Here is a 26,056-nt window from a genome sequence, read left to right as displayed (position 1 = left end):
GGAAGGAAGGAAGGAAGGAAGGAAGGAAGGAAGGAAGAAAGGAAGGAAGGAAGAAAGGAAGGAAGAAAGGAAGGAAGAAAGGAAGGAAGAAAGAAAGGAAGGAAGAAAGGAAGGAAGAAAGGAAGGAAGAAAGGAAGGAAGGAAGAAAGAAAGAAAGAAAGAAAGAAAGAAAGAAAGAAAGAAAGAAAGAAAGAAAGAAAGAAAGAAAGAAAGAAAGAAAGAAAGAAAGAAAGAAAGAAAGAAAGAAAGAAAGAAAGAAAGAAAGAAAGAAAGAAAGAAAGAAAGAAAGAAAGAAAGAAAGAAAGAAAGAAAGAAAGAAAGAAAGAAAGGGAGGAGGGAGGAGGGAAGAAGGGAGGGAAGAAGGGAGGAGGGAAGGAGGAAGAGGAAGGAGGGGAAGGAGGGGAAGAGAGAGTTGAATTAGACAGCCAGATCCTTTTGGATTTAGATCAATGATCCAACAAAGCCCAGAAAACAGGCTGACTTGCCCATAGACACAGAGGATTAGTGTGAAATTTGGGCCTAGAATTCAGAACTTCTGGCATCCAGATCAATGCTATTTCCATAAACTGAGGAGTTAAACAAGATGGCCTCTGGGGTCTCTTCCACTTTAAAATTTGGGCCTTTAAAATTTGGAATTTAAGCCTCTAGCCACTTATAAATTGCACTAATACAGAGTTAAAATGCTCTTTGTCATTAATGAAAAGAACTATGGATTGGTGGTCAACAACCAGGTATTACTAGGGAGTTCCTGTTCTGCTTACTAGTCATGTGGCCCTGGACCAGGTTCTATCCCTTCCTAGGCAGGTTTCTTCTCCTGTAAGGGAAAGGATTTCTAAGTTCCCTTCCATCTCAAACACTTTGAGATCTCACATCAAAATATCTTTTTCAGCTTCAAAAGTGTTATTAAATCCACCATCCTAAGAAAACACAATTCCAAGGAAGTTAGGAGAATAGCAAAGATGGATGGCAGAGAGGGAGTGTGGCCTACTTAAGACAATCTCTCTTGAAGCCACAATTTCTGAACAATTAACAGGCTGGTTACAAATGACTTATTTATTCATTAAAGCAGTTATGTGTCAAGAACCTCACTTGGAAATAGCTTGTTCAGCGTTTAGTTCATGTTAATGAAGACAAAATGTACTGAATTTCCAGAATTTCTACTTTTCCCTACTTTAGGCTGCTTGCCCACCCCATTCCCCATCTCTCTTTTCAAAGCTGTGAAATCTGATGATTGAATCTATTCTGTGACCTTCTAATTCAATACTGACTCCATTAGGTTAACCCCAAAAATAAGAATTTGGGGCTTGATCAGTGGAGGGAAATCCCAGTGTGAGTACTCCTTCTACTAACATAAATCTTGACTTGACACTAAGTAGATAAATCCTAAAGAGTTACATGAGGCACACAAAAGTAAAAATATTACTCAGGAACACATAGCTAAGTGTCAGAGGGAGAATTCAAATTAGCCATCCCTTATTCCAAGTTCAGGGCCCTATATATATTCTACAGCACTATGAGGAAAATGAAAGAGGGAGATAAAGAAGATGGTATCTATCACAGGAGAGAAAAAGAGATAAAAGGAAGAAGAAATAAAGGCAATTTATCTGCAATGACAAGAACATTGGCTTTGCAGTCCAAGGACATGATTCTGCCACCTATACCTGTGTTACCCTGGTCAAACTCTTTGGGACTCAGTTTCCTTATTTGTAAAATGAAGGTTCCATTTATCTCTAAATATGTGCCTCTATTATTCTAAGGGTAGCAAATAGAGATCCATCCTTAGTGTCAGGAGTACCTGGGTTCAAGTTTCTACTCTACCACATATTGGCTATATCACCAAACAAGTCCCTTAAGTCCTCATTGTGGCAAGGCAATTCCCTAAGATTATAAATTGCTGAATTACATTGGTAGAGGATAGAGAGAGTTTTTTCAATGTATGTTGTCTAAATAGATGAAATCATAGGTTGGGGAAAATGGGTAAAATGATTTTGCAGTGCTTTGAAGCACAATAATGAGTCAAATATATTATTGCATTTGAATAAAACATCCTATGAGATGCAGTCCCCAACCTGCACTGGCTCTTATGGACTGGAATTTGGCTACAGTTCTGAAAAGGTCCAAGGGGATACCCTGTGGATATCCATTCCTAATCTTATAGCTCATAAATCCCCACCAGTGTATCTTCTACCAAGTCATGTCAATTGTGACAATGAATTTTATCAGAAGTATCTACTAAGGTGGCCTAGTATGCACAGTAGCCACAAAATATTTCTCAAATAAACCTGGGGTGTACTCTCTCAAATACATACATATATATATATATATATATATATATATGTGTGTGTGTGTGTGTGTGTGTGTGTGTGTGTGTGTGTGTGTGTGTGTATTTATTGAATAGTGACTGAAGCTTTTCCAGTATCAAAACACCTTGAACTCATCAAAAATTTGCAGACCTCCTAGAATTAGCTCTGAAAATAGTAACACCAAAAAGCCTTTAGTTGGGATAGGGACTTCTCTGCTTAGGTGAGCAGAGTCCATATCTAAAATAAAATTCAAAATCAAGAAATTGGATGGAAACAACAACAAAGAATTTGACAATAAAAAGCAACAATATTGGCATGGAATATCAAAATAAACTCAGAAGACAACAATGTAAAAATAACTATAAACAGAATCTCAAAGTAAAATGCTAATTGGACCCAAACCCAACCTAGAAGCATTAAAGAACAAGATAAAAGTGGTAGAAGAAAAAGTGGGAAGAAATGAAAATGATGTAAGGAAATTAGGAAAAGCAAATTAACAATTTGGTAAATAAGGTACAAAAAATGAAAGAAAATAACACCTTAAAAAGAAAAATAGGTCAAATGGAAAAGGTTCAAAATTTCACTGAAGAAAAAAACTCCTTAAAAAGCAAAATTAGCCAAATGGAAAAAGAGAAACAAAATCCCATCAAAGGAAATAATTCCTTAAAAATTAGAATTGGGCAAGTGGAGGCTAATGACTCCATGAGATATCAAGGACCAATAAAATAGAGTGAAAATAACAAAATAGAACAAAATATGAGAAATCTTATTGAAAAAACAACTGACCTGGCAAACAGAATAAAGAAAGATAATTAAAGATATTTAGATGTTATGGGCCAGAATTTGAAACAAGGTGCTAAGTCAGTGATAGAGAATTGATAGAGATAATGATTATTTAGCTTGGTATTTAACAGTTCTATAGTTCAGTACATGTACTTAGTATTTACTAGATTTCTACAAGATTCACACCTTTAAACTAGGAACTTCAACCAGGAGTCAGTCAGGGAGATTCAGAAGCCAGAGAAGGGAAGCGGGAGCAGAAGCTCTTGGAACCAAGGAGAGAGATAGGCCTCCAGAAAAACTAGCCGACCCCCAAGTGAAGGAGACAAGACTCGGAAGGAGACAATAAAGGATTTGGACTTTAATATCTGGCTGCATTTTGGGTGATTACTGAACTGAAATGAAGGGTGCTCCCATGTAGCGTGCTGTCGTCTCCAGAAGCTGCTGGATCGCTCTCTAGGAAGAGAACTGCTGTGTCTACTCAAATCTCTCAGACAGATTCTTCTTCCTGTAATGAACCGTTGTCTCCAGGCAGTTGCTGTTAACTCTTGTCCAAAGAAGTGACTTCCCTTCCTGCAGAGAGCCCCGTCAAGCCTGATGTAATGCAGAGAGTCTTCCTCTTTCTCTGAGAGTCCTCTTCTTTTATTCTCCCAGAGAATGGGCGTGGGATAATGCAAGGGCTTCTGGGAAGAACCACCCCAGCCAATGAGCTTGCCCCCTCTATCAAGTCAACCTGAGTTCTCACCTTGTAATTGTCCAGAAAACCTGAATTCTCACCTTGTCACTGTCCAGACAACCTGAGTTCTCACTTAGTAATCCTAACATCTCCCCCTTTCTTTTGATTTAGAACATAGGACAGTCATGACCTTGAAACATAAATCCATCAATATGGAAGGTATTACACATAATTACATAAATGACCTTGAAACATAAATCCATCAATATGGGAAGTATTACAGATAATTACATAAATTACATAAGTACATAGTAACATAATAACGTAACACATGCTAGAAGTATATAACATAATCATAAATTGAAAATTTATAAATGTCCATAAGTCCATTGTCCATTAGTCTCATCTTGTGTGAGGAAGTCCAATGATTCCTGCTGGTTTTTAAAGTTCTTTAACAGTCTTCTTATTATCCATGCTCTTTCAGTGTCAGATGTTTCTTAGATCTTCTCCTTTATTTTGAGGTCTTTCTCTTTTTCTGTCTCTCTCTGATGGACAAGGTGAATATGACTCGTTGGCACCCATCTGATTCCTTTTCCTGCTGAAGAAATACAAGCAAACCCTCTCTCCCAGGCAGTTAACCTATCTAATTACCTTCTATTTACCACTTTCTAAATATCTTCTCATCATTTGGCAATTACATTGGAATTGTTTGCACTGGACACAGCCCTGTTGGTTTAAAAGGCCTGTATTCTCCCCAAGTGTAATCCATTTTTGCAATCTGATTGCCTTTTGGCTGACTGATTGGGTAATCCCTTTCTGCCATGTGATTGCTTTTCTGCTGGTTGATCAAATCAGAGTCCTGACCTTCTAAAGGCTCTTTAGGTGTAACATCAGCTGTCATCATGCCCCAAGTCTTTTTTGCCTGGGGCCCTGGATCTGGGCCCCTCATCCTATTTCCCTGAATTAGTTTACACTCTGATGCCCAATGGAGTCCTCTGTTGCATTTTGGACATGGGGTTTTAGGTCTTCTCTCATCCTGTCTTCTCACTGTATCTCCATACCTACACTGAGCTCTTAGATGTCCAATTTTTCCACATTGAAAACATTGCCGAGTTTCTCTAGAAGTCCCTTGCCAGGAGGGACCCTGTCTTTCCACATTCATCATTGTCCGGGTGTAAAAAGCATTTGTTTCCACTGTAGCACAGCGTCTTATGATCTCCTCTAAAGGAGCATCTTTGTCTAATCCCCACATAATTCTTTTGCAAATCTCATTGGCATTTTCCTTAGCCAGATGTCTGGTCATTATTTCTGTAGCTGAATTTTCTCCAATAGTTCTTTTGACAGAAGTTTGCAAACGTCCCACAAAATCTGCAAAAGGTTCATTGGGACCTTGCTGTATTTTAGTGAAAGCCTCTCCACGATCTTTCTGTCCAGGGAGGACACCCCAAGCTTTTATTGCAGCCTTAGCAATTTGTTCATATATTGTCATGGTATAATGAATCTGTTCTGAATTCTCTCCATACTGACCTTCACCAGCTAAGTGCTCAAAAGTGAATTGTGTGTTAACTCCTATTTCCAAATTGCATCTGACTTGAATTTTACATAATTCATGAAATTCCGCAAGCCATAATAAATTTTCTCCAGGTTCCAGACATGTCCTTGCTATGGATTTCCAATCATTCGGGGTTAGGACTTCATAAGACAAACCATCTAGTAACATTTTGACATAAGCTGATGTAGCCCCATAAAGGGTACAACCTTTTTTCAAATCCTTAATTTTATTCAAATCTAAAGGTGCATATCTTCTCCTTTTTTTACCTACAGAGTCAGTATTTTCAATCACAGGATATGCATGTATAAAATCACTTATATCCTGTCCTTCTCTCTTAGCTTTAACCAATGCTTTTTCTAATCTTGTCATAGGCTTAGGCTTCTTCACAGGCAATTCTGTTTGTGTTTCTGCCTCTTCCCCTCTTTCTTCCTCCATCTCTGAAGGTGGGGTTGATGTGGGCCTGTCAATAATCTGTTCTCTAGGCAGGGTTGAAGCTTCTTCAAGAGAATCATACCATAATTCCTCATTTAAATCCTCTTGCTCTAGGGAAAGATCTTGATCTTTCCTTTTTTCCTCACACTTCCTCCTCTGTTCATTTTTAGAACTTTTCCTTCTCCTACAACTTGCTTGATAGTTTAAGGCTAATTGAACTATGTTGTAGATATAAAATACTTCTGCAGAAATTGAACGAGGCCCATTTTTTGCTTGAAATTCTTTCATTTCATATCCCACTAGCTTCCATTTATCTACATCTATCTTTTCTTCCTCTAAGAACCAAGGGGATGTGCGTCTTAATGCAGCCAAGAGTTTAGCAATCTGTACCCAGGTTACAAGTAAACTCTGCTCCTCAATTATCTTGATTATACTCTCTATAGTACCACTCCTGAATGGGGGTGGAGCTGAGGTTGCTTCTGGGGCTGGGGTTGAGTCGGCTGAGGTCCAGGGATTGAATTTAGCTAACATGTGCCCCATTTCAGCTATAAGAGATTCCTGGTTTAGCCCTCAACAAGTTAAGTTCCTTATTTATCTATTAGCACGCTCACTTAATCTTTAACAAAGTTTCCTCGTTACTCACGGTTCTGGGTCAGAGAGACTGAGATCTAGATCGGAAGCTTTTCCACTGGAATCAGGACTGTGTCTGTCCCTGTTCGGGCGCCAAATTGCAAAGGTCTGGTCTAGCTCCTCTTGTCAGGATAAGCAAAAGTCCTTGCCCCACGTGTGGACGCCAATTGTAGCGTGCTGTCGTCTCCAGAAGCTGCTGGATCGCTCTCTAGGAAGAGAACTGCTGTGTCTACTCAAATCTCTCAGACAGATTCTTCTTCCTGTAATGAACCGTTGTCTCCAGGCAGTTGCTGTTAACTCTTGTCCAAAGAAGTGACTTCCCTTCCTGCAGAGAGCCCCGTCAAGCCTGATGTAATGCAGAGAGTCTTCCTCTTTCTCTGAGAGTCCTCTTCTTTTATTCTCCCAGAGAATGGGCGTGGGATAATGCAAGGGCTTCTGGGAAGAACCACCCCAGCCAATGAGCTTGCCCCCTCTATCAAGTCAACCTGAGTTCTCACCTTGTAATTGTCCAGAAAACCTGAATTCTCACCTTGTCACTGTCCAGACAACCTGAGTTCTCACTTAGTAATCCTAACACTCCCAGAGAACCCCAAGAAAACCCCAACAAGAGAATACATTTTAGAGAAGAACATTGCATTTAGGAGTAAATGAAATCTACTATCAAAAAATTTAAAAAGAGTCTAGACATATTTCAAAAAATTATCAAGGAAGAATGATTTAATATCTTAGATCCAGAGGATAAAATAGAAATTCAATAAATGCACTGATCATTTCCTGAAAGAGATACCAAAATGAAAATACTTAGGAATATTATAGCCAAACTCCAGGTCAAAGAGAAAATTCTACAAGCAGCCAGGAAAAAAGAAAAGTTAAATATTGTGGAGCCACAGTCAGAACTACACAAAATATAGCAACTTCCATGATAAAGTAGCAGAGAGCTTGGAACATAATCTTTTGGAAAACAAAGGGTCTAGGATTACAACCAAGAATAACCTATGCAACAAAAGTGAATGTAACCTGTTGAGAGGGGAAATGTATGCTTAATGAAATTAAAAATTTTTAAGTATTACTGTTAAAAAAAAAAAAGACTAGAGTTGAATAGAAAATTTGATATTCAATCAGAAGGCTCAAATTGTTATTAAAAAATGTTAACATAAAAGAGAAATCACAAGAGACTCAATAACTGTTGCTATTCCTAAATGTAACTCTTAAGAACTTTATTGTTATTAAGGTAGTTATAGGAGTTTACATAAACAAATGGTACTGATGTGAGCCAGTTATGTTAGAATAACTTCAAAAAAACAAAGGGGTGAAAAAGAAAGAACAACTAGGAGAAGGAAGAAAGTAAAGGTAACATGGGAAAATTTTTCTTCCATAAAAGAAGAGAACAAGAAAGAGCTTGATGACAGACAATGCTTGAACTTCATATTGGAATTGGTTCAAAGAAGGAAGAACACACACACACACACACACACACACACACACACTCAGTGGTATATAAAAATGTAGTTTACCCAAGAAGTAAATAGGAATAGGAGGGAAAGGAGATAACAGAAGGGAGGGATAATGATAAAAGGGAGAGTGGATTAAAGCAGGCAATGGTTAGAAGCAAAATAGATTTTTGAAGAGGAATAAGATAAAAAGAAAGAAGAATGAATAGAAGAAAATGGGCTGAAGAGAAATGCACAGTAATCATAACTGAATGTGAATGGAATGAGCTCATCCATAAAATGGAAGCTGATAGCAGAATGGATTAGAAACAATAATCCAACAATATGTTGTTTATAAAAAAAGACACTTGAAACAGAAAAATACACACACAGTCAAAATAAAGGTGGCTAAAACAGAAACTATTATGCTTCAGCTAAGTAAAAAATGCAGGAGTAGCAATCATGATCAAAGATGAAGAAAAAGGAAAAACAGGCCTAATTAAAAAGGATAATGAAGGAAATCACATATTTACTAAAAAGTACAAAGCAATGAAGACAACCAAAAAATTTACAGCAAGTTTCTCTGATAAACACCTCATTTCTCAAATATATACTGCTTAAAATTAAGTTAAATATATAAAAATAAAAGCCATTCCCCAATTGATAAATGACCAAAGGATATAAATAGGAAGTTTTCAGAAGAAGAAATCAAAGCTATATATGGTCATTTTTAATATGACCATAATATTAGTCAAAATTACTATTGATTAGAGAAAGGCAAATTAAAACAACTCTAAAGTATTAACTTACACTTATAAATGACAAAGGCTGCAGGAGATGCGGGGAAAACAGGTACACTAATGAACTGTTGGTAGTATAATGAATTGGTACAACTACTCTGGAGAAAAATTTGGAACAAGACTCAGAGGACTATAAAACTGTGTAAGCTCTTTGAACCAGCAGTATCACTACTGGGTCTATATCCTAAAGAGATCAAAGATAAAAGGAAAGGGACCTAAATGTAGAGCTCCTTTTGTGGTAACTAAGAACTGGAAAATGAGGGGACAATCAATATTTGGGGAATATCTGAACAAGTTATGGCATATTTATTATGATGGAATGTTCTTGTGCAATAAGAAATGATGGAAAAGGAATTCAAAAAACATGTCAAAATCTATATGAATTGATGTAAAGTGAAGTGAGAATGAGAAGATCATTGTAAACAGTAATGTCTTAATGATGATTAGCTGTGAAAAACTTGGCTACTCTAATCAATACAATGATAAAAGACAACTTCAAAAAACCCATGATGAAAAATGCTATCTACCTCCAAAGGGAAAACTAGTGAACTCTGAGTGAAAATTGAAGTACAATTTTCTCACTTACTTTATTTTTCTTGCTTTTTTTTTTACATGGCTAATATGGAAATATGTTTTGAATGATTTCACATGTATAAATTTTTGGGGAGTGAGGCAATCAAGATTAAATAAATTGCTCAAGGTCATACAACTAGTAAATGTCAAGTGTGAGGCAGGATTTGAACTCAGGTCTCCCTGATTCCAGGGTCAGTGCCCTATCCTTTGGGCCACTTTGCTATCCCTATATGTATAATTGATATCAGATTATTTGCCTTCTCAGTGGCTGGGAAATGGATGGGAGGGAGAAAAGAAAAAAAAAATTTGGAACCCAAAATTTAAAAAGAAAATAATGCCAAAAATAAATATGTAATAAATTTTAAAAACAAAAAGGGAGAAAGCTTGGTATAGTGGAGAAAAATGAGTGGAATTAGAGTTAAGCGACTGGGCATAAATATAGTCTATGACATTTACTAGTCACATAACACGTCATTTTTATTTTCCCTCATAAAATGGTAATCATACTACATACTTTACAAGGTTTGTGAGCTTCAGATCCTAGCTCTGCTTCTTATTATCCATATGACCTTGGACAAGTCACTTAAGCTCAATGGGTCTGTTTCCTCATCTGTAAAAGGAAGGGAATATATTGTGTAACCTCTTAAGTCCCTTTAAGTGATAAATCTGTGATTTACTAACCTGTGAAGAAAGTGATGTGTTTTATAAAGTACTTTGTAAATCCTAAAGTGTTTAATAAATGTCACCTATCAACTCACCCTTATCTTTTCTTCTTCTGTGTTTTCACCTAGACAATTTCCCAGACTTGAGATGCACTCCCTTTTCATTGCTTCCTGTTGAAATTCTCTTCATTCAAGGCTCAGCTCAGGGGCCATGATTTCCACAAAGCTTCCCTTATCCCCACAAATGAAAGTGAGTACTTTTTTTTGAGGTCTGTATTTCATCCCTATCATACTATCTCCTATAATGCTGATTTGAGCACACATCATTTTTAGCTCAAGTTGATAGCTTCTTGAAAGTCATGGTTGTTTCTTTTTCACTCTATTATTCCCAGCTTCAAGTACAGGGCTTTGCAGTGGAAAATATCTAGGAAATGTTTGTCAAATAGAATGGAATTTAACAGGATTGGAATGAAATAGAATAGAAATAAATGGAATGGAATGGAACCAAAAAGAATGGGATGGGATGAAATTTAATGGGATGGAATAGAACAAACTGGAATGGAATAGAATGGAATAAAATGGAATGGATGGGATGGAATTAGTTAAGATGGAATATGAGAGAATAGAAATACAGGATGGAATGGGAACAAGAGGGATGAGGATGAAATAGAATAGAGTAGAATGGATGGACCAATTTAATATATTAACCAAAATAAATAAATAAACAAATTTAATAAGTTCTTCAGCTACATTAAGAAAGGTGCAATTTCTCAGATAGGGCAAGTGATGGTTCTTCTAGATTCTGCTATGATAAATCTATATTTTGTCTTTTTTATCTCCAGAGTTTAGCATAGTGATTGGCACATAGTTAACTTTAAATGTTTGTTGATTGAGTGTGGTGCTCATTCCTAAGCACTGTATTTTAAGAAGGAATACAGAAATTGAATAGGTTCTAGAGGAAGGTAATCAAGATGGTAAAAGGTCTTGAAATCATACTTTATAGAAATTAAGGAAACCAGTAGTGGTTAGCTGAAAGGCAGGTTGGAAGTAGGGCAGAATGGCAGATGTCTTCAAGTATTTAAAGCCTTCTGTCTTGTGTTACAGGGATTAATTACTTTTGTTCTGCTTGGCTTTCAAAGGCAAGAGCTAGGTGGGATTGGGTGGTGGACAATTTTGCAGAAGCAGAATTAGGTTCATTTAAGCAAAATCTTCTAAAACATCAGGACTTTCTGAAAGTAAAGGAGTCCACTCACTGGATACCTCGAAGGACAGGGTAAATAGCCATTTATCAAGCATGTGGTAGAGAGAATTTTGATGCTTTACAAGTTGCACTAGATGGCCCCCACAGTACTTTCTCATTTTTAGAATCTGTGATTGTGTGACAAGCTCTCCAAGTCATATAGTATTCCTCTATAATTGTCTCTTCATTTCCCACTTGTGGCCCCCAGCAGCTAAATATCAACGTGGTTAGAGTACTGAACTCAAAGTCAGAAAAAAATAGCGTTTGATCCTTTCTTAGACATTTAACAGCTAAGTTACCCTGAGATAGGAAGGATGGGATGAGATAGGCTAGGATGAAATGGAACAGAATGAGGTGGAATGGAATGAGATTATTTGACATTTCTCATGTTCAGTTTCTTCATGTGTAAAATGGGAATAATAATAGCATTTAATGTGGGAATCAAATGAGATAATGTATGAAAAATGCTTTGCCAACTTTAAAATACTGTATAAAATGTACCCTATTATCAATTATGGATTCCGCTCATTGGAGAAAACCCAAAAAATTCAAGGATCTTGGGTTTGAATCGTAATATCTAAAGTTATCTAGCAGTATGATCAGAAGCCTAAGAGAAAAAATAAGCTGAGAGGGACCTGGAGCTTGTCTGAATTTTATGAAGCCTTCATCTTACAAGGGGGTGATTTGCTTGGCAAAAACTGAATTTCAAGCAAATAGCACCAAAGGAAGTCCAATTAAGGAAGGAAATTTATGTTCCTTCACTGCAGGACTTGTTTTGTGGTTTCTTAATGAGTTTTCAGGGAAGGTGGGCAGGTGGTCACACAGGCCAGTTAGCTCTGGAGTCTCTCACAGTCAAGATGCTGTTAGCATTATTTAGAAGATGTGTGACCAAGAGCATGGTGGGAAGGACCATGGGTCCATTATCGTGCCAGCTGCTTTTGAAGCCCTCCTGAAACATAAAAGTCTAGACTTCTTCAGGATATCACGGCCCCCTGAAAACTCGAAGTGTTTACATGGTTTTTTCCCCACCCCTGTGATCCTTGGGTGCCTCTGGCCTGCTGGTGCAATAAAAATAGATTACATTTATATAGAGCTATAAGGATTACAAAGCACATTACAGACATTATCTCATTTGAGCCTCAGAGCAACTCAATGTATTATCTCTATTTTACAACCAAGAAAATTGAGGCTCTGATGAGTTATATGATTTACTCAGGGTCACACAGTTAATCAAACTTTTTTCTTTGAGATTTGAGTCTCCTTATCTTCCCCAGGCTACAAGTAACAGTGGCTAGTATTGGCCCAACTTAGTGGTACAAGAGGCTTGATCTACTCTGCTAAGGCAGATGACTCTAGCTTTCAGGAAAACAGCTTTAGTGCCAAGTGCCAGCCTTACTGTGGACAGCAAAAACTCTGGATTTCAAGTCACCCATCAACCTCTGCCTTTCCCCACTGCAAGGATTCCAGGAACTTGTCACCATTCCCAGTCAATCAATAAGCATTTATCAGGCTCTGATTGTGTACCAAATCATGTCCTATTCACTGGGAAGATAAAATCAAAGATGAAATTGTTTTTGATTTCAAAAAAGTTATATTCTTTCATAGGATACAAATTGGCACAAAGCCTTCATAAATCATTTTTCCATTCAATCGTGCATTTATTTAAGGTAATTTCAAGAGGAGATAATACCATATGTGTGTTATAAGAGATGGGACACTGGACTGGGAATCAGGAAGATCTGAATTTGAGTCCTGTCTCAGGAATCTAATTAGCTATGAGCTAATCTGGGCAAGTTAGATAGGACAAGTCAGCAGACATTCTTCTCAGTCTCATTTACCTTCTCTATAAATGGAAATAAAACAGCACCTATTTAATAAGGGTATTGTAAAGATTAAAAAATATAATTATAATTATTATATATACTTATATGTATATATAATTATACAAATATAATTATTATTATTATAATTAATAACATCTGTTAGTGAGATTTGCAATACGCAACTAATGTGACTTTACCCCCTACTAAAGATACTAAAGCTAAGGTACAAACTGGGATTAGAGATCCTACTATGCTTAGCCGTAAACCGAGGTAATTAAATAACAAAATTACTCACCAGAGAACTAGGAGCCACTGCTTAAAACTCAAAGGACTTTGCAGTGCCCTAGACCCACCTGGAGGAGCCTGTTCTATAATCAATAAATCCCAATATACCTCTCCCCTTCTCACTTATCAATCTATATACTGTCATCCTCAGCTCAAAACTTAAAGCACTATATACATGCTAGCTATTATTAGTATTTTTGTTATTGTAATATAGGTATTGTTATATGCTCATTGTTGCATTAGGAAAGTTCATATAAGGAAGGAGAATTTGAACTGTACTTTGAGAGAAACTGGGGATTTTAAGAGGAGGGAGTAAAAAGGGAGTGGAAGCATTTTAGGCATCTGGGACAGTCTGGACAAAGACCTGGAGATGGGAAAATGGAATGGTATGCTTACAGAAAAGCAAGATTCTAACCTGGTCTTCCTGCCTCCAGAGGCATTACTAGAGGCACTTCATCACAATGTAGTTCAGTGCATTATAGGAACAAACTAAGCAAAGGACGGAGTTTTCCTGATACCTCCCTTACCAGGAGTAGTATCTGCACTAATGGGCAATGTATACTGAGAGAAGGAACTGTCTGACTACAGATTTGAAGCAATCTCTCTTTCTTTCTCCATCGCTTTCTTTTTTTAAACTTTATTTTTGTTGATGGTTTTTACTTTCATTATTTGGGAAATCTATGTTTTCTTTCACAACATGACTTTTATTGGATATATTTTGCTTCACATGCAGTTTCTTAATGATGGGAGGAGTAAATGTAAATCAAATGCACTAATGGGGAGCTAGTGGTCAATAGATAGAGTGCTAGGCCTGAAGTTAGGGAGATCTGAGTTCAAATTCAGCCTTAGACACTCTCTAGCTGTGTGACCCTTAGCAAGTTCCTTAACCCTATTGACCTTAAGCACATCCCTTGACCCTGTTTGCCTCAGTTTCCTCATCTGGAAAAGGATCTGGAAAAGGAAATGACAAAACACTCCAGAGTATCTGCCAAGAAAAACTCAACTAGGGTCAAGAAGAATCAGATGCTAGACTGGAAAACAAGTGAATGACAGCAACATCTGCCTTAATGTGACAAAGCCTCTTTTTCCCATCCCTCCATCCCTCTCAGCTTCCTTAGATTCTGAGGCTTTTTTGAAGAACAGCTCTCCCTCTGAAGCTGGTGAACAGAATGAGTAAAAGGTTTCCTCCAACATTTGTTCAACCAGAGCACGAAGACTTAGGGGAAGAAGCCCAGAAGCCTCAGAATGACAGGCCGGAACCCATTTAGAAGGAACGCACATAGCATCTGTGGATCACGCTTTGAAAATTCCAATTCTAATTCAGGCTGTCTCTGAAATGATGAGTTCAGTAAGAAAGTTTCCCACCACTGCCCCTCCCCTAGCACTTACGCCAGTATCTGTAGGCTGAATTCAGATGAACAGAATTCTCTTCATGTTCCAATCACTGAAGGCACTTCCTAAACCTTCCCCGTTTGTTGGATTTCATAGCTAAAGTGTCTAAAAGGGTTGACAGAGCTGCCAGTAAGGAGACAAGATTAAACACCTCCCCAGATATATATTAGGCTTTAAACCCTTCCCCAAATATATAGATATAGACTAGGCCTTAAACCCCTCTCCAGATATAGATACATACATATATACATAGTAGATAAGTGGATATATGACCTACAAATCCTCTAATTTCCCTTTTGCCTCAGTTTCCTTATCTACAAAATAGAAGAGGCTTAGGTGGTCTTTAGGGCAGCTAAATAGTATAATGCATAGAGTGAAGGCTTGGAGTCAGGAAAACCTGATTTCAAATCTAACTTCAGACACAAATTTCACCCTGTTTGCCTCGGTTTCCTGATCTGTAAAATGTGCTGGAGAAGGAAATTGCAAAGAACTCTAGAAAATACCCAGAGGGAGTCACCCAGAGTTAGACATGAGTGTAAAAACCACTAAATAATAGCTAGTTTTTAAGATACCTCAGCTTAGGGAGAAGAGATCCCTGTATAAATTAGGAGATGCAGGGTATCGCAGTGTGATCAGAGTATGTCAGAGTGCTAGGTCTGAAGTCATAGAATGATCCTGATCACTATCATAGTGACCCTGGATAAATAAATTACCCTATCACTTATCCAGAGGACTCTGGTCTTTTGTAGTCAATGTCTCTAAATTCCCTCTTTCTCTAAAATTTTGGTCCAAGGTCTAGGATCCTGAACAAGGACACTGGAAAAGGCTCCATTGCCTAGGGGTAAGGAACAGAGAAGGTAGCATCCCCAGTGAAGGAAGCTCAGCTAAGGACTGGAATGGTTCCCTAAGGGAAGTGTCAGAGCTGTGTTATCTCAGAAGGAAAACTCTCCTTTTAATTAGAGGGCTCCAATTCTAAAAATGTGGAGTATTGAAAGGCAAGGCAGTGATAGAACAATGGACCTGTTTAATCAGCCTCATTCCTAAAGGCGTGCAGACAATGCTTTCTTTAAAGCCTTAATCTGCAGCAAATTGGGCTTCTCAAGTAGGGGAGGCTAGATTTCTCCCAGTTTAGCAATTCAGCTGAAAAAACATTGTCTCCTGGAGCTATAAAAATGTTTAAAGCTTTCTCTTAAACAATTTCAGTGATGTTTTCCCTTTCATGCTATCAGCCCCAACTCAAGCTGAAGAGGAGTGACTTTCTAAAGAGCACTTCATCTAATTCTTTTGGTTTTATTTTAAGGGCAGGGGTGGGGGAGAAGAAGAAGGAAATGGGTGAGAGGAAGCAATCCTGGATTTAGAGAGGAACCAGGGCTCTTTGGAGACACCAGAATGATAGATTTAGAGATGGAAGCAACCTCAGGAATTGGCTAATGTGACTCCCTCCTTTCATCAGAGGAGAAACTGAGGCCAGAGAGGTAAAAAACCACTTGGTTGTGGTCTCAAAAAGAACAAGTTACCTAACTAGAATTTGAACCCAATCTGGCACTGTAAGTTTGTGAGTATAGGGGATGCAGGCGTAGCCCCCTTTAAGATTCCTTGTACTTTTGATTTACAAGATCTGTATCTGAGCCAGTTTGGGCTGTACCCAGCCCCCAGCTGGCTTGGCTTTCAGCCCCCATTCTAATGATCTGAAATTCCTTTTTGGGGAGAGACAGAAGGAGATAACAACAGAGAATTTTTGTCTTATTTACAATAATAAGAAAATTCCTGTCTTATTTACAACACTCTCGGAAACCTCATTACATCACTGCATCTAAACGACTGTGCAAACATTGTTTTAATGACTCTAGTTATGTATATAAGGAAGGGTAAAAAATGAAATCTTTGCATTTGGTGTATACCAGCCAATGCCCATCAACTGACGTCCCCTTGCAGGCAGTCTGGTCTTCCTGAAGGCCAAATGTCTGTCTATCCCTTTACTATCAATAAAGACTTTGTTTCCATACAGCATCAAGTAGCAAATTCATTTGCTACTGACCCAGCTCTTGGTTACTTTGGGAAGGAGAAAAGGAACGGACCCATCTCGGTTTAGAACCTCAGTTTACTCCTCATCACAGGGACAGTCCTCTGCTCACCATTCTCTGTTCCCCACTCCTTTCAAACTATAGTAGAAAGGACACTAAAGGTCCTAGATTTATTAGTCCAGCAGTGAGAGGGCAGAGATCAGTCAGATCATTCCCACTGGACACCATACCTACCTCTATTCACTCATTTAGCAAATACGGAATAAGCCCTACTCTAGGTGATCCTTTGTGCTCTCAGTTGGGAGTATGTGAGGGGCTGGTGATGAACTACCAAATCTATAGAGGGGACTTAGGAAGCAAGTCCTAAGGGGTTTGGGGTAATACAGAATATTGGGTTTTTTCCCCTAAAGATTTATATTTCCAGGATGCTGAATTGGTATCCATATGACTCACACCTACACAGACACACAGAGAGATTACAGTAATAATTGTTGCTGTTGAGTCATTTCAGAGATTCCATGACCCCATTTGGGGTTTTCTTGGCAAAGATACTGGAGTGATTTATCATTTCATTCTCCAGTTTATTTTACAGATAAGGAAATTGAGAGAAATTGGGTTAAGTGACTTGCTCGGGATCACACAGCTAGTAAGTATCTCAGGCCAGATATGAATTCCTGACTCCAAGCCAAAAAAGTGCTCTATCCATAGGCTTTTCCACTGTTACTATTGTTTAGTCATGTCCAAATCTTTATGGCCCCAATTAGAATTTTCTTGGCAAAGATGCTGGAGTAGTTTGCCATTTCCTTCTTCGGCTCATTTTACAGATGAGGAAACTGAGGCACACAGAGTTAATCAACTTTCCCAAGATCACATAGCTACTAAGTGTCTAATTTCAGATTTGAACTCAGGAAGATGAGTCTCCTACACTCCTAGCCCATGGCTCTATCTATTGCATCACCCAGCTGCCCTATTTTTCAAACAAAATTTTTTTAATTAAAGAAAATCTGATAATTCCATGGCAGTTTCAACTTTCCTCTTCACTTACATCTTGTCTGGAAAGATCAAAAAGCTAGAATGTTCCCCCTAGGAGCCACTGTCCCCTCAGAGGCATTATTTGTCAAATAGATGCTAATATTGATTAACTATAAACTCAAAATTGAGTATATACACCAGTCTTCTTTGATCTCATTCCTGTAACTAAATGTTAATGTAGTAATTAGTAATGCAGCACAAAGTCAGGACATCTCAGGAAGGGAGGGACACAGCTGTGAGGTTAGAGTTGGACATGAGATACTCTTGCTATAATCCTGTTAGAAATCACTCTGTGATTTCTGTGGCTAATATTGTGATGCTAAAATATCTAATGGTACCTCAACTTGGTACAATGTCATTCTACAACATACAACAGTATTTATTTTGTACTTGGTATTTACAAAGTTTGGAGGATTGCCTGGGACACGGATTGTCACATGGCCAGTAGAGATTGGGGTAGGATTTGAGAAGAGTAGCTCTCTAGTCCCCATGACAGGCTGTTTCTTACACCATAAATTACTAAGTAAGTCATGGTCTTGTATCAGTGAAGGGAAATCTAATGAAATTATAAATTAGGAGAAAAAAATCCTAATTTTCTTTAGAGGTAGTTTGAGATCCGGAAGATGGATTAAAATCCTGCTTCTAACACTAGATTTCATGTTGAGATTTATATCTAAGCTCTACCACACCATTCAGACTCTCCCCCATGGGATTTCATTTCCATTCATGGCAAGTCATTCCTTCCCAATCTCCTTTTTCCTAAAATGAGGGGATTGGATTCTACCAACTGGCATACACATTCCAAGAAGGTCAAAGATAGATAGAAAGAAATAACCGATATGTGTCAAAATATTCATAGTAGCACTTGTTTTGTGTGATAGATGAGGATGAGGGGAAAAATAGGGGAAGAAGGCTTCAGTGTGATGGAACACTAATGTGTAGAAGAGATGAAAAATTAGAGAAAGCATGAATTGCTATAGACTGAAGTGAGTAGAACCAGAACAATACACATCATGATTGCAATCATGTCAACGATAAAGCATTAAAAAGAAGTTGAATTCTATAATTGCAATGACCTTCAGAACTTCATCCATTGCCATCCATCCTTAGGATCTCTGGACCTTTCCATTTGCCTTGCAATTGCATTTTTTATGTGTATCTAATTAGAATGTAAGCAAGCTGATAGTAGGAACTGTGTCATTTTTTTTCTATTTGTATCCTCACTAAGTGCTTAATAAATGCTTTTTCTTTCATTCATTCATTTATTCATAGACTTGTCTTAGTTCCAAAAAATGGATAATAAAACATATCTCCCTCTTATAGGCAGAGAGGGTAAGGATTTCTGGAAACAAAATGTTGAATATAGTCAAACATAATTTCTACAGATTATTCCTACTTGTTTTTCTTTGTTAGAAGAGAGGATTCTATTCTGAGGGTTGTGAATATAGGACTATATCTGGAAATGACAGAGATATAAAAAGCAAAAGGCATCAATATCAGGGGGGGGGGTTTGTTTTGTTTTGTTTTGTTTTTAATGGAGGTTTTAGACTAGGAACAGCTAAGTGGCACGTTGCATACAGCGTTGAGCCTGCAAAAAAACTGTCAAAAGATCATTCAAGAGGAGACATCACCTTCCAAAAAATACTTAAGCAACTCTCAGAGCAGATCCCCAGGAAAGCATTACATAAAGCTAACAAATCACTAAATTATGAACAAAGCAGCAACAGTCATTATTCCTTACTTTCGATTTTCTCCATAACTGTCCATACTGGAGGATACAGAAATGATGCAGATCACAAGTGGAGACCCTGTAAAAAATCAAATCAGAAGAAAGTATGTGTTTTTGTTTTTCAATTTTAATTTACTCAATCATTCATTCAGAAAATATCTAATGATTGTATGCTACCAGACCCCAACACTGTGCCATACATAAAGGAAACAACAAAATCCCTGACTTCCAGGTATTTACAGTCTGTTTTGAGGAGAATAAGACACATTCTTGATCTGGACACTGTGCTAAGCACTGGGAATGCAAAGAAAGGCAAAAATGATACAATAAAATAAGATAAGATATATTAAAAATAAAATAATTTCTACCCTTAAGGAATTTGCATTCTAACAGGAGAATTGGCACATACACAAGTAGAAATAAATAAATAACTTGACATATACATAAGCAAAAATAATACACATGTAAAGCAGGAGAATGGTACCCTTGGATACCATGGCTTTTTAGTAGGGGGATCACTTGAAAGATCTCCCATGGGAGATATCACTGGAACTGAGCCTTAAAGAAAAACAGGGATTTCCAAGAGACAGAGCTAACAAAGGGAAGCCTTCTAGGCAGTGGGGTGAGGAAGAAGTCTGTGATTATAGCTAGGGGAGACCCTAGTCAATGAGAGGGAGGAAGGAGTTATAGGGGAAAGGAAAATGAAAACAAAGGTTGCTTTTGGCAGCCATGCTTTGAGCTTTGCAAGATTAATACCCATGGTCATAGAATTAGTGGCGTCCTGGTCCTCCCTCAAATTCAGCTAAATTGGGTTACTTCTTTTTTTCCTTTCCCTTCCTTTTTCCTTTCCTCCTTACCTTTCTCTTTCCCTTCCCTTCCCTTCTTCCTTTCCTTTTTTTTTGCTTTCCTTTCTTTTTTCTGTTTCATTCTTTCCTTCTTTTTTCTTCATTTTTTCTTCTTTCCTTCCTCCTCTTTCTTCTTCCCTCTCTCCCTCCGTTTCTTCCTTCCTTCCTTCTTTCCTTCCTTCTTTCCTTCCTTCCTTCCCCTTTCTCTCCCTCCCTTCCTTCCTTCTTTCTTATACTAAGGCTCCCTATTTTGCCCAGACTGAAAGTGCAATGGTCATTCATAGACCTGATCCCACTACTGACCAACAATGAAGCTTTGACTGGTGTCATTCCTAACCTGGACAACCTTTTGCCCCTCCTTATGCAGCCTGCTCATCATTCTGATGCTAGACACTGCAGTTATCCTATCAGCTTAACCCTCTTTCAGCTCAGAATTCCTGAGTTAAAGTGCTCTCTTAGCTTCAGATTGCTTGATAGTAGGGAGTACAAGTGTGTAGCACCATGTCCAGCTGGAGTCACTTTGAACAGAACTTTCCTAAGAAGCTATTAGAACAGCTAAGTGGTGCAGGGGACAGAGCACTCATTCTCCAGTTCATTTGGCTAGGAGAAAGCATGGAGGGAATTAATATGAGATATACAGAAAGGGGAATGGGAGCCAGATAGAAGGCTTTAAATGGAAGCCTGAGAAATTAATATTTAATAGGAAGTCATTGAAGATCTTTGAGTATGAGAGCAATGTGGTTAGATCTGTTTGCCAGTCACTTCCTACCTTTAAATAGCAGGATAACAGAAGGAATCCTCACCCCCCTCCCAGGTCTATTGTGAGGAGAATGCTTTGTAATCACAAATAACCTCCTATATAATAAATATGTCATCATTTCTCTGACCGGAAATCCAGTTTCTATACCAGAGTAGACTAGGCTTATGGGAATTCTTGACTTGTAAAATCTCCTTCCTTCAAGCTGCTGCTGCTTTTGAGTAATTATGTGGGGAGGAGTGGGGGGGTGGGTGATGCAACCCCAGAGAGAAATTCAGCTGGGCTGAGGGCTGGTAATGGATTTTATCAGTTGGTTGAGTGCCTAAGACGACAGTTATTAGCTACAAGGCACTGGTTAGAAATTGCTGCAATTTGGGTGTTTTTGCTGTTGTTGTTAGTTGATCTGTATAAATGCATATATGTTTCTCAGCTCAAGTTTGTGGTCTTATGAATGTGTATGTTTACTTTTGTTGGCAGAAAGGCCGGGAAAGCCTGAGAAGCATTGTAGCCTTGCAAAGAGTACTTGGCCTGGAATAACAGCCTTTTTCCCCATAACAGGTCGAAGTTTCCATTTTGAAACTTTCATGTACCCATTGCTCCTGGTTCTGTGACCCTGGGGCCAAATAGAACAAATCTAATTTCTCTGGCACATGGAAATCCTTTCAGTTTTGACCCTCAACCTTCCTTGTTCTTATGGTTTATTGTTCAGTCACTCCAGAAATGTCCAACTCTGTGACTTCATTTGGATTTTTCTTGACAAAATCGCTGATGTGGTTTGCCATTTCCTTCTCATTTTACAGATGAGAAAACTGAGGCAAACAGGGCTTTAGGATCCAGTGGCACTAACTGTCCCATCATTTTTCTTTATTCTTGGCTAAACTGTCCCAGTTGCTTCAAATCATCCCAAAATGGCATGGCACCATCTATGCTGATGACTGTACCCTAGATTTTGTCAAACTCATTTCTGTTTTTTCTAAACTGTGGTGCTTGGGACTGAACACAAAATTGCAGATGTGGTCAGATCAGACCCCACCATATCCCTGGGAGTGCATTCCCCTTGCTAGATAATAAGTTCTTTTTGAATGCAGATGATTTCTTATTTATCTCAATGTCCTACCTAGCATATGGTACCCACTGGACATATAAGTGCTTATGTAAGACAATAGAGTCAATAGACCATTGGTAATAGGGTAGAGTATAGATTGGAGAGCAAAGGAGAGCAGGGAGGGTTGACAGACACATGCTGTCAGGAAAGATCTTGACTGACTAGAACAGTTGACAGAATATGATAAGATGGAATTTGATGGGGGATAAGTGTGAAATCTGGAGAAGTAATGCAATGTGCCAACTAGAAAACCAGCCTTAGAATCAAGAAGTCCTGCCTCTTACATTTGACTATGTGACTCTGACCAAGTCACTTAAATCCTTAAATTTATGGATTTAAATTCACTTAAATATTTATGAATTTATAGATAAATTTATGGATTTAAATCCATATATGTATGTGAATGTGTTTTTTCTCATCTCATCCTTTCTGACTTCTCGATAATCTTAAATATTATAGCTCACCTCTTGCCCTTTCTTCTATAAGTTTTCATGATGCTCTTGCCCACAGGTTCTCTTCCAACCTGTCTAACCAATCTTTCTCATTCTCCTTTCCTTGAGCTTCATCCAAGTCATACCCACTGAGAATAGCAATACCCTAAAGCTCTAGAAATTTTACTTGGTGATCTTTTCAGTTCCCATGGAATTCAATTATCGTCACTATGCAAATTATTTTCACATCTATTTATTCAGCCTTAATTTCTCTCTTAATATCCAATTTTGCATTTCCAACTGTCTATCAGATATCTCAAGCTGGATGCCCTATGATACCTCAAATATAACATATCCCAAGCTGAACTCATTATCTTCCCCCCCCAAAAAAAAAAAAAAAACCTTTTCCTCTTCCTAACTTTCCTGTTACTTACTATCAAGGGCACCATCATCTCCCAGCCACACACATTCACAACATTCTTGTCACTCTCTATTTTTTTTTATTTTCTCTCATCTCCATATCCAATTAGTTATCGAGTCTGGAGGTACTGGGGATAGAAATACAATGAATGGAAGAATCTCTATTCACAAGAAGTTTGCACTGTAATGGGGAGACAACAATTAAACATAAATAAATACAGACTACAAAAATCCTAATAGTACTGGATTTGGAGTCTGGGAAAACTGGATTCAATCCCTCCTCAGACTTTTATTAGTTATATAACCCCAGCCAAGACATAACCCCTTTGGGATTGTTTACTCATCAATAAAATAAAATTAGATTCAATGATATCTAAAGTCCATTCCTAAATCTATGACGTCAAGATCCCTCCTTGAGAGATATTGGTATGCTCTTTTTATTTTGTTTTCCATGTGGCTTCTATGTGCCTCTAAATCTGATTCTCTTTGGCAATTGGGCCATGCTGTGGTTCACCAGCCTTACTGTACAAGTAGTAACCAGAAAGGAAAGAAATAAGGGTTCTGGCTCCATCACTCACTGCAACTTTCAGATCTTGTTTTGTTTTGTTTTGTTTTTGCTTAAGTTGAAGGAAAATATAATCTGCTGTATAGAAATAAACCTGAACAAATGTATGTTTCACTTTGACTTTATTTTCCTGAAATCCTCATTCCCCCAAATAGGTGGTTATTCCCCACATATCCTTGAGGAATATATATCCAGAATGTTTAGCTCGACTAGCTGTTGATTTTATACTGTAAAGAAGAAAACCAAATAGAAAATTTGTTGGCAAGATAGAACATGATATAATCAGTCATTGGCTCACTGTGAACACATACAGTCAACAATCCTAAACACAATTTTTCCCAATTGTTACAATAGAATATTGAAGAGTAGACAAAAAAATAAAACAGGAAAACACTCTCAAATCCAAATTTTCCTATTGTGATTCAGACATGTTGTTTTATTAATATCTTTTAGATATTTGGTCTCCAGACCAAATGGTCTCTGGACATTTCAGTAAAATAATTCTTTTAACTAGGGTGAGCCAGAAGGGAACACTTAAAGTTTATTGTATATTTCATAGAAATTTGCTATATTTGTTAAATTGTCAAGTCTTGGATAGTGGGATTGGACCTACAAATTCATTGGAACTTGAGAGAGGCTATTACTTCTAAGACAGATAAGTACCCATCTCTGCAGTTTGCAATAGCTAACATTTTCAGGTGTTCTCAAACTACCACCTGAGAGCCAGATGCGGCCCACCAGGTCATATCAAATGGGCTGAGGGGCAGAAACAGAGTGTGAAGTTTTGTTTTTACTATAGTCCAGCCCTCCAACAGTCTGAGGGACAGTGAACTGGCCCCCATTTAAAAAGTTTGAGGACCACTGACATGCTACTTCAAGGTTTGCTTAAATACTGCTTCCCTTACTCCCACTTCCTTCCATGTAATAATCTTTTCTGGGAACGTCATTGGCCTGATAGACCAACTCTACTCCCAACTTCCAGGTCTGTCTCTCTTTCTCTCTCTTTTGAAGCTGGAGTTGGTTCTTTTCTGGTGTCAGAAGTCACATTGCGCCCACTTATCTCCTGCCTTGATTACTACTATGTGTTTCTGGACCATCTCCATGCTGGCTGAGTATAATGTCTCCTAATCAGTAAATAGCTCTGTTATAATATGCCTATGGGAGGTAGAAGAAATCCTCTCCCCTCCATTCCTACTGCTCACTGTTGGAGGTCCAAGAAAGACCACAAAGATTGATGGCTTCTCAAGAGTTCTCCACGACTGACAAGTCAAACCCTTTCAATTTGCCTCTACTGCCTACTTTCTTGATAAATTTGTTTCACTATTTAAATTTGTTTCACTATTGGGGGATGATAGATCTTTTTAGCCAAGGACTCAGATGACCTCCAATTCCATCAAGAAGAGTTTCTTCCTACCTCCTAAAAGGGTATCAAAAGTCCTTTTTCCTTCCTTTATGACACCTTGTTCTCTCACTTACCTGTCCCTCAGTTTCAATAATTTTATTAATGGGTTTGGAAGGATGCATTAATTGATCAGCAGTTTCCTGATTAACTCTACAAACAAACTCCACACACACACACACACACACACACACACACACACACACACACACATATATATATATATATATATATATATATATATATATATATATATATATATATATATATATATATATCTGATATTTTTGACTAGAGACTATAAATTCCTCAAGGGCAGAATGAGACCTGATTTACCTCTATAGTTTCCACAGCACCTATGGATGGTATTATATATTGCAGATGTGGGGAAAGGAAACAACGAAGAGAAGGGAAGGGAAAGGAAAGGAAGAAAAAAGAAGGAAAGGCAATTATGTCCAATAGTTCTCCAACACAGGCAAAACTGTGAAATTCCTAGCTCTAGGCTCCAAAAGGAAATCTACGTAATGAAATAAAGCCATGGAGATGCACTTTCAATATGGAGAATGAGTCAGCTCACTGACTGCATAGCAATTCTTTCCCACTTCAGAAATGAGGACTCCACAGCAGCAAAAGAGAGGAACAAAGCATCCGGCAATATTTGGCCACCAATCTCCTGGCTCAACAGTCACCCAGCAACCAAGGGACAAATGGAGAAGGAGGAGAGGGGAGGGAATAGCAGTCACTCTGAATGTATCATCCTTGGAGTGTCTGAGAAGCAAGGCTTGACCTGGGAGCCAAATTCCCCAACCCACACACAGCCCAGAACAGGGAGACTTGCAAAGCTTGGCGGCTCTTGTCATCCTGGAACCAGATAATCAGACAACCAGTGTCCATTCCCCAAACTGAGATAGTCTCAGCCCAAGTGAAGATGCTGCTGCAACCTGAACTAAGCTCTCTTGTAGTTTCCTGCCCTTTTAGGTCCCAGGCCCGGTATCAGTTTTGTGTCAGGCTGGCTGAGCTTTTTCCCATAACAAGATTTCTACAGTGTGATTCAGCTGTGTGAGTGTCTGTCTTCTTACAAGCAGACTTAGGGGGAGGATGAAGGCTGAGGGCACTAGTCTGGTTTGAGGGAGCCCAGGATCCTGATTCAGTGAGCTAACTTACTGATTAA

General features: G+C 38.2%; 1 protein-coding gene across 2 annotated transcripts in view; it reads right to left on the bottom strand.

Annotated features, from left to right (window-relative positions):
- The window catches only part of ADGRD1 (adhesion G protein-coupled receptor D1), a 435,558-nt gene that overhangs the window by 68,816 nt on the left and 340,686 nt on the right, over positions 1 to 26,056 (bottom strand). For both annotated transcript variants that reach the window (XM_074299712.1, XM_074299710.1), the window contains one exon: positions 19,376 to 19,442. In XM_074299712.1, the coding sequence (XP_074155813.1) occupies positions 19,376 to 19,442 (67 nt within the window). The remainder of the gene's footprint in view (positions 1 to 19,375; positions 19,443 to 26,056) is intronic.

This window comes from Sminthopsis crassicaudata, chromosome 1 (genome assembly GCF_048593235.1).
Source record: "Sminthopsis crassicaudata isolate SCR6 chromosome 1, ASM4859323v1, whole genome shotgun sequence".
Lineage (NCBI taxonomy): Eukaryota > Metazoa > Chordata > Mammalia > Dasyuromorphia > Dasyuridae > Sminthopsis > Sminthopsis crassicaudata.
Note: the sequence above shows the minus strand (reverse complement) of the source record. Positions and strands in the feature narration are given on the sequence as shown.